Here is a 14,015-nt window from a genome sequence, read left to right on the forward strand (position 1 = left end):
TACATCACCGTATTTTTTGTTCTTTCTCCGAGAATGAAAATTTGGATTGAGATGAATTGGAACTACCTAATGCATGTCAAATGAGGCTGCTGCTGCTATTGCTGAACATAGCACAGCAAGGGTGGCGGTGGGGATGGTGGTGGTGGTGGTAGGGAGCGGTAGCATAAGGGTTGGCGTGTTGCGCTACAAACCTAGTGCCCCGAGTTCGATTTCCGCACACGGCCAACGCCTCCCCTAGGTTGATTCAGCCTCAAATTAGTACCTGGTGCGGTGTGTAGTAAACATCACCACTCGGGAGACAAAGGCGGCCGGGTGTGGTGCTGGCCACCCACCCCCTCTCGTGTGCCGTGTCGACCTTCATCGGTGCTCGCTAACAGCACTTGCCCCAACGGCCTGTTAAGGCTATACGGGGGATCTTTGTCATTGTCTTTGGTGGCAGTGGAGGTGTTGATGGTGGTGCCAGTGGCCGTGGCAGTGATGATGGTTGTGGTGGTACTGATCGTGGTGATCGTTGCAGCTATCATGGTGGTGTGATGTGGTAATAGTGGTAATCGTCGCGTTGATGGTGGTAGTGATGATCATGATCGTGATGATGTTAGCAGTAATCGTCATGGTGGTGGTGGTGATTGTGGTGGTGGAGGTGGTGAGCAGTAATGGCTGTGTGATGTCGACCATATGCATCCTGTCATTGCCAGAGGCAGCTCCACAAGGGAGCATGGGGAGGTGGTGGTAGGGGAGGTAACAAAAGACATTTAGCCTCCCACCGAGGGAGTAAACATGGCTGTATAATTGTTACTACATATTGTAAACGAGTGAGTGTGTGTGTGCTCACGAGCAGCACTTGCCTCGTCAGCCTTTGTAGGCTATACTGGGGATGTTTGTCTTTGTTGTGTGTGTTTAGCAGTGCCACAGTGGTTAGAGCACTCGGTTATAAACAAGGCGACCAGAATTAGATTGCTGCTCACGGCTAACATTGATGATAGTGTCCCCCTCCCCCTAGGTCGACTGACACTCAAATGAGTACCTTGTTGGTGTGTAAACATCGCCACTGGGGAGACAAAGGCAGTCGGGTGTGGTGCTGGTCACCCACCCTGTCGTGTGCCGTGCCGGCCTTCACAACACTCGACCTAACAGTCTGGTAAAGGCTATAAGGGGGATACTCTTGGTTCTATCGGTAAAGTCACGTAGGTAAAGAAAATATAAAAAAAATCACGACGTTTCGGACACAACACAAGTGTCCCACCTGATGACGGACCAAAGAGTATGGATCCTTGCAGTCACGAAAACTTCAAATCTAGAATATATGGGGGATCTTTGTCTTTGTTTGGATGTATGTGCACGTGCGTGTCACGGCATGCCACGCGTGTGTGTGTGTCGTCCTGAGCTATTAATGGTGCCTCCATGTGAAATGTTCCTCCCAGGAATTTCACTGCAGTCGTGTGAATTCTTAGATGATAAATGAATAAATAAAAATACCAACGGGGGGGGGGGGCGAGTGAATAAATAACTAAAAAGAGGGGAGAACCCTTATCTTCCCTACACTGTGCAGGCAGCCATCGACTGTAATCCAGAATCCAGACTTGGGGCCAACTGCTGGATAATAGACTCCAAACCGTAAAAGTATAATATATAACCAAAAATATCCCCCTCGCATAACCTTGAACAGACTATTGGCGCGAGTGCCGTTTGCGAGCACCTATTAAGGCCGGCATGGCACGCAAAGGGGTGGGTGACCAATACCACGCTCGGCCACCTTTGTCTCCTCAGTAATGATGTTTACACACTGAACTAAACCCAAATAACCACAACTGCCGCTCCTCGCTCAGTCTCCGACACACACTACGCACACGTGCAGCAGATGTGAAAGCGAGGGGTGGTCAAAAAAGATTTTAAAACAAAATACAATTTTAGGCAAACCTCATTCATGAGCGCGAACGATGATGGGGAGTGGGTGGGGGGTTAGGGACCTGTGTGACCTGTGGGATGATGACCCCCACACCCCCCTCTTTTTGTTGCGAATCAACGAGTGTGTTCACTGCCTCACTTGACACGTCTCATGTCCACGCGCCCAGGCAAGCGGGAAAACACCGAGTGGCTTGTATAATTGACAAATAAATAAATACAAACAAATCTAGCGTGACGCTAACAGAGCCTGCATTTATTTATTATTAACCAAACACTGACGTTATGTAGGTTGTTAACCCGACGAGACGGTTCCGTCGCTCCCCCATGTTTTTATAGCTCATGTGCATTCGCTTCGGCTTCGGCTTCGGCGGCGGCATCGGCGTCTTGAGGGGCTGCGAGTGGCGTCACGGCCCTCCACACACGGGCGGCTCATCCTCACCCTCGTGCACGCGACACGCACGGCCACCGCGCTCTCTTGCCAAGCCACTTCTGGATGGGGGCACCGGGCACCCCCCCCCCATTCCCCCCCCCCATTCCCCCCCCCCCCTACCCCACCCACAACGCCATGCGGGCTCCAGGGGAGGGTCTTAACCGGCCATCAAACCGCGCTGGTCAGCGCGCGGGTTGATTAAGGGGCCGTCCATAAATGACGTCACGCGATTTTGGACGATTTTTGACCCCCCCCCCCCCTCGTCACACGGCATCACAGAAAGTCAGATCACCCTCGAATATGACGTCACAAAGCTCTCTCCCCCCCAACACCATATTTCCATTTTGAAAATAAAACATGCTTCAAATCACTGTTTTTTTTCGGTAAAGTCACATTACAACTAATTACTAATCTACAACTCATTACTAATCATAACCATTGACTGATTACCAATCGATTATATAATTACAATACCCCCCCTCCGCCTCAAATCACTGCATCTGAATGAGTTAAATTATGACGTCACCCTGCTGCTATATTTAAGACCGGGAGCAAGCGAGGGCTTTACCATTTTGGCGAACTGCCCGATAATGGTGGATGTAATTACCAGCGAAACGTCGTACTCAAATTTTAATTGATGTTGATTCACTCTTCAACACACCGGTGGGCTAAAGTAGTGAACTATTTGTCCTTTGTGAACGTGACACATTTTTTACTGTTTGGCCGTGTCGGGTGGTGGAGGGTTACGACACATTTATAAATAACGCGATCGAACACAAAAACCTTTATTATTGTAGTGCGTATTTAATGTGCCGATGTTATAGGAGAAAACATTTATTAAAAAGTCTATTCAATTAAGTAGAACGTGTTGTCTATATTTATTTAAAGTTGCACATTTTGATGTCACGTCATATTTCTCAAATTCCCCCCCCCCCCTCGTCACACACAGTCACAAATGTCTGACCCCCTCCCCCCCCAGGTGCGTGACGTCATTTATGGATGGCCCCTAAGGTGGGAAGCGTAAACGTGCAAGCATTCAATAATGTGTGTATGTATGCACGTTGAACTTCTTTCGCACCATACGGAGGTGCGGATAACAAAATTTTTGCTGCACTGCTGATCTGCTGGCCACCATGCAACACAACCCCTGCAGCCACCTATGAAAACCCGGTGCGCGTGGTGGTGGTGATCGTCCAGCCGAGCACTATCGAGGTTAAATCCGAAGAGGTGAATTTTCAATGTGCCGTTGGATGAACTGGACCCTGCCACAAGAATGTGGAATTTCGCTGAGTTGAACGGAAACAACCTGATCATCAATGGTTGCATACAAACAGCCAATCATATGAAATATTTAGAGTATGAATCACATAATTTGATCAATTCCAGCTATGAGAATATATATTTTTTGGTCGATTGACTAACAACCAACACTGTTTACAGGTGCATACGAAAGATGAATCCCTAACAAAGGTGAAGAGAGACAATCGAAGTGAATTAGGCAGTAGATCTTTGACGTCGTAAACTTCCGGGCGCCGTTCTTTAACACAAGGTGATGGACCAAGTCACTCGCGCAGCTCAAGTGAGCAAGCTGACGGGTTCTCGACTTCCCCGACGCAGGCGAGCGGCAGCTCTCACTCGCAGGGCTCTGCCGCCCGTTGCCGCTCTTCCTCGGCAATTTAAATCATTCCGAGCGTAATCGAGCTGTCTGTGAGCACGCACGCGCTGGGAAGTACCACGCAGAAAAGGCAAATTGATGTCAGGACAAAACAGGAAAAAAGGCGAGGAGGGAGGAGGTGGAGGGGGTATCGCGATAAAAGTAGGAGGCTGGTTTGAACGGTAATGGACTCATTTGGGGTCCACATTATGCCACGTGGGTCGCACTGGCCATGGAATAAAACGATGTTCAGTGGAGACACCGACCGGCCCTCTGGATTCCATAACGGTGGCACGAAATCTGTGATGGATTGCTTAGTTGATTTTAATTGCAATTATTTCCTCACGTTTATCGGCAGACATGTAAAAATGACACGCTGGGCATCCGTCTGTCCTCCGAAAACCGTGGGAAATTCAGCAGAGGTGCGTGGCCAGTGCGACGCGGTGACATCGGCGGTGACATCGTCGATGTTATTAAGCCCTCGGCTTAAAACCCGCTTTGAGCCGGGTGCTTGGCAATTGTAAATGTATCATGCAAATGAGCGTGCAAAATTGGATGGGAAATATTTTCTTAAACTTGGCAATGAATTGAGGCCATAATCAAAAACTGTATTGATTCGATTTAAGTAGTCAGTTGGAGATTCTGTCAAGAAACCAAAATGTAAACTTTGTTCTCCTATGGTAAGTGCTTCTCCACGATTATGAATGATCTAGTGGCATTTCTGGGTGGTCTAGTGGTAGTGCTGGGTGGGTCTAGCGGTAGTGACGGGTCGTCTAGCAAGTAGTGACGGGTCATATTCTTAGTTTTTTCGGTAAAGTCAACGTGACTTTACCGAAAAAACTAAGAATATGAATTACTGCAGTCACAAAAGCTTTAAATCAAAATTTAGTGACGGGTCGTCTCGCGGTAGTGGCGGGTGGTCTAGCGGAGGTGCTGGGTGGTCTAGCAGTAGTGCCGGATGGTCGAGCGGTAGAGTCAGGTGGTCTAGCGGTAGTACCAGGTGATCTAGCTGTAGTGCTAAGTGGTCTGTTTTTCACTGCGTGATGCTTGACAAAGTGAATCTGGCAGTTCCTATAAAGACAATCCCAGACTTTTGTGCAGTAGGGAACGGTGAGGGGGGGGCTGGCCCCTGAAAAATGCCACGGGAATGAAGTCTAATACAGTGTGGTATTTACATAAACACTCTCCCTTTGCACGCGTGCGCGACACAAAATGCACCGTGAATAACAAGACCGTGCCTTGCATAAAAAAAAGAATAGAACAAAACACGAAACAAATCGCTCCGTGCGGATGTCAGTGCGTCGCATCCACTTTCGTAATAAACTTCAGCGCCCTTCATAATTTAGCGAGCGTAGGCGCCGTCATGAATTTCACGGCGAGTGGAATGGGCCCCAAGCCAGAATGACTTCTCGGCGCTTTGCTCCCCCGGCTCTGCAAAATACCCGTCGGTTTCACCCCTCCATCCCCCCTGCCCCTCCGCCCCTGTCCTTCGTTGGCAAAGCCTGCGGTAGCTCATATATTATCTGGCGACGCCGCGGCTTAGAGTCATGCTTATGACTCTAAGCAGGCAGTCTGAAGAGCCGAGCGCTTTATTAAGCACTGGCTTATTATTATTATTCTTACTGTTACGTGACATCTTCTCAATGCCTGTTACCCGTTGCAACGAGCACAATTTATGGAGGTGCGGATCGCGACTTAAAATTTTAAGGGCGAGATCGGTTTTATTTTGTTTTCTTCCCCAGCGCAATTTTTCACTGTGCATTTCTGTTGCTGCGCATTCTGCGATTTGATCAGTCCCTTTTTATGATTTACTCTCCGTACTTATTCTCGCTTTTCCTCCACCAGGTTCTGTAATTTTTTACGGTAAAGTAGCGCTGCCGCGTTTCCAGGGGCGAGTATTCCTGTCGCTCATCCACTCTCCCCGCCTTCCTGATTGCACTTCGTGGCGTGACTTAAATACCACGCGCTGTCTGGGAGCCATGGATCATGGAGATGCTGCCTTAGGCAGGAATACTCCAGTCATTTGCTTCTCTCCCCGGTCTGCCACCCCTTTCCCAAGCTCACCCTTCCTCTCCGTTCAAATACTAATTAAGTTGTTACACGCTGCACGTGCATGATGATTGCTAATTGTACTGCAAATAACATAGGGGAGAGAGCGCAGATTCAAATTAAGATGGCTATCTTGTGTGTATTTATGTACTTGTGTTTGCCGTGTAATGTACAGCACTCTTAATTTGAATCAGAACTCTATGCATTCATGCGTGGCTATTATTTAGCAATGGAATGTGTAACTACCTAAATATGTATTATAACTAAAACCGGCAAATGTGAAACAGATTGTGGTGGGTCAACGACTGGAGTTTGGGAGGTTTAGGAGGTTTATGGGCCCTGCGTGAACGCGAACCTCAGCGTTACCGACTATCACGTAAAATAACATGCGTGGCCCTCACAGTGACAAAAGTGTCAGCATGCGCTAAAGTTAGAAACAGATAATTATTGTCAATTTGGAAGTATTTCCCTCTCATACCCAATTAGTGCAGCTAACGTGCTTGCTATGACTTATTTAAACTACTATATTTTTTTTTTACCAGGCAAAGGCCACTGAGCTATATAGCTCTTTTTCAGAAGAGACCTGGCCACAAACGGTAGCTCAACGAAGTGGCTTATCACGTGGAAATGTATAGCAGCCAAACATTCTAAATGCACGATTCTGTTTGTGGGTTGTTTCGAGAGCGGGAAGCTTCACGTGAACGCAGGCTGTCTGAAAGAAAGTAGCAGGCCGTGCAAAATGAAGCCGTGTGCCCCATGCATGGAAGCCATGTTATCGTAGGTTCTACACCTCTGCTCCTGCGAAATGAGGTCCTTAGGCCGTGGTTGCTGCTGGTAGCTGCTGGTTGAGGAGGCTGTGGGGTGAGTTAACAGATGCCACGTCTAGTTGTCTAGTTTCCAATAATGGGTGCAGGTGGTTTTGTTGAATGATTGGAATGCCACGAGGAGAGCTTCATTTACGCTTCCCTAGCAGATGGCAGCATTAAGTTCATGCCGTGTCCCAGGGGAAGGGGCCTGGATCGGAGCCCAGCTCCGGGAGCATTACACGCGGTCTCTGCATTCCAATTATCAATTAAAGCACCTGTAACGCATCAGCTGTGACTAATAACCCCAGGCGGAGCTTGTGCTGACCCCATTCCCTCAGAGGCTGGAGGCAAGAGCCACCACCACTGGCCGTGTCAGCTGATGGGACCAAACTGTGAAATTTCCCTGACAATACTTCAACGGTAAACATAAAACTAATGGTCCGTAGGTCAATTAATTTAACATGAGGTAAGACACATATTAAACTAGGAAGAAAGATGAAGCTATGCGTGTTTCTGTAATGCTTTCAAAAAAGCGTTTCTCATCAGCATTTAATTAAGGATAATAACTTTACGTTCAAAGCCACACAACGTGATGACGTCACATGCTATGTGAAGTACTCGCAGTGTCACAGGTAATGACGTCAACGCAAGGCAAATAAATCCCTTCTTAGCACTACATTTTAATCGCCAAATTTAGCTTTGATCAAGTGGCCAGTTTTCTCTAGGCTAAGTTCAAAGGGTCGGCCTCTCCCTACTGCACCCCCCCCCGCCCACACCTGTCAGACAAACAGAGAAAATTATTCATCACTTTCAACCTTCATGAGAAGCGTAAACATATTCAAATAAACTCAGTGTGTCGGCCACAGTTTTTCCCGCACCTCCGATTAGCCCGGCTGTCTACGTATGGTGCAAAAGTTCAAAGTACATACATAAATACAGGGGCACAACAGGTCAGAAAGAGGGACAGCTGGGGAGATGTGCAGACAAATAAGAATGTCCGTGACAAACGAGGACAGACAATGAGGGAGGAGGATGGATGTGGGCTGCATCGACGTACACTGAGGCAGCCGCGAAGCATTTGCGAACGATGTATTGTGGTCACACAAAGAGGGTTACCCGATGTTACGATTCACATTCAATCTATTGCCAGCATTATCACGTGTGCCTGACAAACGCAACAATGCACTCCCCTCCTACCACCACCACCCACCGCCCAACCTACTGCCACTCACATCACTTCCACCACCCACACGCTTGTTAACTATTTACCCAATCAACCGTTCACATCAGTTGAGGCAACAGATTAATTAATCAGGTAAGCAATGGCGTATGAGAGTTCAGAGTTCAGTGTACCTGAAATGCAGAAGTAAATGAAAACATTCATTTTTGGGTTGTTGTAAAAAATGTACAAAACTGTAAACATCTAACATCACTTTACATTTCACAACAGGTAGACCTGGATTTTGTCAAGTTGTGCAAACAGTTGTTCCACCTATCTCAATAACATTGGTTTCCGGTTGCTGTATTGGCTTCTGATTGCTGAACAAATACATTATAAGGTTGCACTCATTACATTCAAAGTGCTTGCAACAAATGAACTACAATACCTTGCTCATCTCATCAATGTGCATAAACCATCACGTAAACTCTGGTCATCCTCGCAGCATTGAACAAAAATAGTCACTGCATCGAGCGCTTCAGGTGCGCTTCTACGGCCATCTGGAACGCCCTTCCTTCCGATATTAGGAAGCCACTGGAGCTATGCACTTTGAAATCTCGATTTTAAACTTATTGTCCTTACCCCAGACCTCCGATTAGCACGGTTGGCTACGTACATTGCAAAAGAAGTTCAACATACACACATACAAACAACTGCTCACTGTGAAGGGATGTGACAAGATCAGAATTGAAATATAACGCCTCTCGACTTAAATGAGCGACCAGATCGGTGCTCCCCCTCCGTACATGGCCCGGATCTGGTAGCGGCAAATAGGATTAGAGACACAAGTTACATAGGTTTTCACGTTTGTGCTGCTTCTCCAAGGAACTGAATATTCCGCGAACTATTCCGTTCTGAAGAAGATCCCAGCACGTACAGCAAATCACCAGACATTGTGCCGAACGACACACAGTACGACCCGAAAACCCATGGGAGAGCTTATCGCTTCGGTGACAGTTTCCCGACAGAACAGCACGGCAGTGAGCATCGCATCAGCAATTCGAGAAAAGAAGACAAAAATACACCTCTACACAACAAATTCGCTGGGCGATCGTGAGTATCAACGATCCGGCGAGATCCCTCGAGACTTTACGTTTGGGCCATCGCGATCGGACAAGCTTGCTATGCGACCGCACCTCACCTGTCCCAGAATTGGTCCCAGTGGTGGCCCAGGAATGGCCTGGCCGGCACGGATGATTGTGCGGATAGTCTTATTGTGCTCCACCTTCTTCATGGCCTTGGCCGCCTTCCCCATCTTCGTCACCTTCGACATCCTCGGAGGTCCCTGTAGGGGTGCGGGGGGAAGGAGGCCATTTGGAAAGGAGAACCTCACTAAGGACCGAGCGCCGAGTGGCCAAAATGCGACAAACGACGTCTGAGCATCTCCCTGCTCAAGCGAGCATCGAGCGACAATCAGCAGCCTTGTCCACCGGCCCTCGTGAGCCAGTGTTAAAAAATTCCACATTCACATGGCAGGAGGCAGGGTTATTTGGATATTTCGCCGAAGAAGATTACTGTTGAACCCGGCGACCTGCGTTTGATACCCAGTCATGCCGAATATCAGTGATCAGTGCTGGGCACTCCCCACCACTCTCTAAGCCCTTTACTGACCACCAATAACCAGCATGATGAAGTATGCATGGTCAAACAACCCCCATGATTGAGAGTGTTGGAGGTCTTCATCCAGCAGTACATTAACAAAGGGCTGAAAAAATATGTATAAGAATTATAATTTCATCAATCCCTTTCCTGGAATTAAATACATTTCCACCAAAATCATTGACATTTTGAGATCAAGGAAATGTTCGTAATTCTCGAGAGATAGTTAAAAACTACGACATGTTAGAGTAACATCCTGTAGAAGAAGATATCACAGAACAACTTCTGAGATCCCTTCCAAAAACTTCCTAAATCTAATCTTTATTCAAAACTGTGATTGTGAGATGCGTGCTCTAGCCACAGTGCCAAGTGGCCAGAAAACATGAAAATTATATAAATAACAGCAGAGCATCGTGATCATGCCTCCAGAGTAACTAAAATGATATTCTTGGGTCTTTCGGTCAAGTCACGTAGATAGGTTTCTTTGAACCTATCTATGTGACTTTCTTTGAACCTATGTACGTGACTTTACGAAAGACCCAATAATATAATTTTAGTTACTTGGGAGGCATGATCACGATGCTTCTTTGAACCTATATACGTAACTTTACGAAAGACCCAAGAATATTAATTCCTGCATTCACAAAAGCTTTAAGTCAAGATTTAACTAAAATGAGTTCCACTCTGTACAGGCATCAACAGTGGCCCTCCTATATAACCATTGGCCCCCGCCAGAGGAAAATGGAATTTCCACCACCAACTTGAGGCAACCAGCAAAGATGAATACCGTTCCATTGTATGCTTGAGTAAGGAGACATTTGACATTCACAGCCACACCAATCCCAACACACTTTGTCTATTAACATGACAGATGGAATTATTTTTTTACAATGAGGTGACAAGCAAGCTGATGCAAACCTCGACAAGTAAAAAAAAGAGTGGCCTTTTAAAATCATTATATGATAATATAAAACAATTATGCAGTTAAGGGGCTTTGCGTAATCTCCGAAAGAAAATTATGTATAATCTATCAGCCTTCGGGGGCGCTTTCAGGAAATCGAATGCAGTATCCCTTGTAAACCAGCACACACCCCAACCCCTGCAGAGCAGCTCTGAAACAAAGCTAACTACGTTAATTATAGCATCCTAATTTCCTTTCAATTAAGCCATTACGAACATCATTAAACTTTCTATTGGGTTATTTTTGTTGCCATAATGAAAACTGTGCTACGGTAACGTGAATGCACAAAGCTTCACACTGCGCGTTTTCTCCCGCGCCAACATGATGGCGCAAGCGTATAAGATACATTGCCCCATTAGCGTTGGTGTGAATGAGCATTTGCCAACGAGGGCTGATGCTTGTGAGAAAGAGCGCTCGTCCCAAGATTGACATGTGGCACAATCTTTGGAGCACCAATAACAATTACAACCCATTTATCGAGGGATATGTGCAGGGAGTGTGATCATTCTGTTAATTAGATTGCAGGGACCTGCTGTAAAGTGAATTATGAAAGCACTTTGCTATGTCAACACTGAGAAATATAATTAACTTATTCGTTTTTTCTTTCTCTGGATATTAAATAGCATTCTTTGGGATATCAATATCGGTGCAAAGTTAACGGAGTTTGCTCTGCTTCGCTCTGGATATCGTGTTATTCTGATGATAGCAGCAAGCAGCAAAGAGTGGAAAATATATTTAAGCAATGTATTGCTGATATATGCAACATTTCAAAAGGTCAGGACACATTCTAAAACATTTTTTCATAATTTAGCCATTGAATATTGTCAATGAGTTTTTATATTTACTTCATCTGCCAACGTGGTCAAAACAATTTAACATCCAATCTATTTACACGTGAATACACACTCCACATTTATACACTGTTGCATTGTCAACGTTGGAATGAATGAATTTCAATTATTTCACAAACCTGTTAAAGGACAACAGACTCATGGGTAATTTTCTAAAAACAATTACTAAAGCGCTGCAATGAAGCCAATTATGTAAATCACTAAAATGCAACTGTACTTCAGTGAAGTAATTATAAGGACTGCACTAATTAGACGTAGGCTGCTTCATGACGGATTCCTACCGCTCGTGCATGTAATTACCGCACTGCTTGCATGCACATTTGTACGTGCTTGAATCTGTGTGTAGAGTACGATTGAGGCACGTCTGGGTTTAATCAAATATAACAATCTTCCCGCTTTCGCGTGGCATTGTGAATGCTGACAACATGAATTGGGCATTTCTGTATGCAAATGACTGTGTGCTTTTAAAAAGGCCGATCTGCCAATATAAATTGCCAATATAAATTGGCAGATCGGCCTTTTGCATCACCATAATCATTATCGCCATAGTATGTATCATCAATGGAGAGAGGCAAAATGGTGTTTTTAAATTGTTCAACTCCTAAATTTATGTATATACTGTAATCCTGAATTTCTTCACATCTACGTTTTAAATTCAAATGTCCTAAAATGAAAAGCGATTTAATTGCACACTATATCATAACTACTCAATAACTAAAAAAAAATCACATTTTCTTAAAATGCCTATTATATTAAACCAAGGTGTTACCATTTACCAACAAAATATTTTTAAAAATTACAAACGGTACGTGAGTGTCTATTTTTTAATCGCTCCGTTAAATGGGTTTACTCCAGACGATATCTGCTGTCTCTATGATCGAAATTCCATATTCAACCAAAAGTGGAATTATAATATTTAAGAAAACACCTTGCTCAGAGCGTTAGAAATACATTAATTCGGAAAGGCGATTTATAGTGAGTTATACACGGGTTAGTTTAACACGTAAGCTTTCGCGACCAATATTATTCATAATAAAGGTTTTTGGGTTAGATCGCGTTATTTGTCAACGTGACACTTTTTTTGCTGATTGGCCGTGTCGGGTGGTGGAGGGTTACGACACATTTATAAATAACGCGATCTAACCCAAAAACCTTTATTATGAATATACACGGGTTAATTTACAATTACATAGAATATATCACAACATTTATACATGTATTTTTCAATTTCCACATAGCTCCAAAAAAACCGTGGATGTTAGATGCCCTCTGGTGGCCACTATCAATGGGTGTCATGCCACATTTTTGTTTACATGTTTTTGTTAATTCCACAAGGGTTTATGTTGCCGCAATGTGACATCCATTCATACGGGTCCATTGAAAAGAGCAATAAACGTGGCCATTATAACATTTCAATTGGCAATCTCAGAAGTATGATCTTGACAATATACAGAAGCGTGAGCAGAGACCGACACTTGTAAAACATTCCAAGCAGTCCCCCTTTTACAAACGAAGTAATCAAACGAAACGGGCTGTCACCACGTCAATAATTAATGCACATCAAGTCAATCGGAACAATGAGAATAGATATCTCAATGCTGGAGCTCACAGATCCTTGAAAGATCTGGACAGTCCCATCAGTGAGCTCCTCTGGAAAGCGAGACTGCGGTGACCGGGTCATGTAGTCCGCATGCCCAGCCACCCCATGCCCAGCCACCGCATGCCCAAGCAGCTTCTGTGCGGCCGGATAGATGGGGCTAAACGAGCGCGCGCACGGACTCGAGGAGAGATGGGACTGATGAATGAGACTATGCCTATTTGGCGAGTGAAATATTTACGCAACCATTGGTGGTGTTTATTCTAAACCGCAGTGAAAGTTGTCCACGTATCCCTGGTCTACGCTGCACAACTTGACAGAAACTCATTTCTCAAGCTGTCCGAACGTCGCCTCAACGGCAAAAACACCAACAACTTATCCAATGCATTCATTTGCCGCGAAAATCAACTGCTTTTCAGGGGGCACAAGCAAACACCCTTACATCTGTAAAAAAATGTTTTGTTGAATGACCCGATCCATAATGTACAATATTATTTTCAATCAAAGATGAAATAACGCATGACACTACGAGGAGCCTAACCTGCGAAAGTCATTCCACCTTGACAGTTGGATAACAACACCAACATTCGTACCGGCGAAAAGGTTAGCGACACGTCAGGAGGTCCACCAGTTACGCCCCTGCAAATGGGGCTGTTAGCGCTAATGCAATTGCAATGCTTCACCTCGCCTCGTGTTAATAGGTCGTCGCAAACTCTCGCCACTCCGCCGCTCAGCGCCACTGCACGATCACGCACCGCCTGGGCGCCGCCATACTGGGTCACGGCGCCTCACGTTGGCGCGCGACCTCGCAACCGATACAACTTCCGGCAATTTTTTTTGTGAAATATTAAAACTGCTGTGTTTGGATGTAAAAAAATACGGGTATTTGCATTCAATACATTTTATATCGAGTTGAATAATTACACTGAGAATTTAGATATTAT

The 14,015-nt window shown here is 45.4% G+C and overlaps 1 protein-coding gene across 3 annotated transcripts in view; it reads right to left on the reverse strand.

Annotated features, from left to right (window-relative positions):
* MRPL11 (mitochondrial ribosomal protein L11) overlaps positions 1–13,901 on the reverse strand; it is a 129,676-nt gene extending 115,775 nt beyond the window's left edge. Inside the window, exons 1-2 of one of the 3 annotated variants that reach the window (XM_032963866.2) lie at positions 13,760–13,901; positions 9,205–9,348 (exon numbers count right to left, since the gene is read on the reverse strand). In XM_032963866.2, coding sequence (XP_032819757.1) covers positions 9,205–9,336 — 132 coding nt within the window. In that variant the 5' untranslated portion in view covers positions 9,337–9,348; positions 13,760–13,901. Of the gene's footprint in view, positions 1–9,204; positions 9,349–13,664 lie in introns of all 3 variants that reach the window. The other 2 variants (XM_032963865.2, XM_032963863.2) reach the window with 2 other exon arrangements.
* Between the last annotated feature and the right edge of the window lie 114 nt (positions 13,902–14,015).

The sequence above is a fragment of the Petromyzon marinus genome, chromosome 31 (genome assembly GCF_048934315.1).
Source record: "Petromyzon marinus isolate PM22_M1 ecotype Great Lakes invasive population chromosome 31, UKy_Petmar_22M1.pri1.0, whole genome shotgun sequence".
Taxonomy (NCBI): domain Eukaryota; kingdom Metazoa; phylum Chordata; class Hyperoartia; order Petromyzontiformes; family Petromyzontidae; genus Petromyzon; species Petromyzon marinus.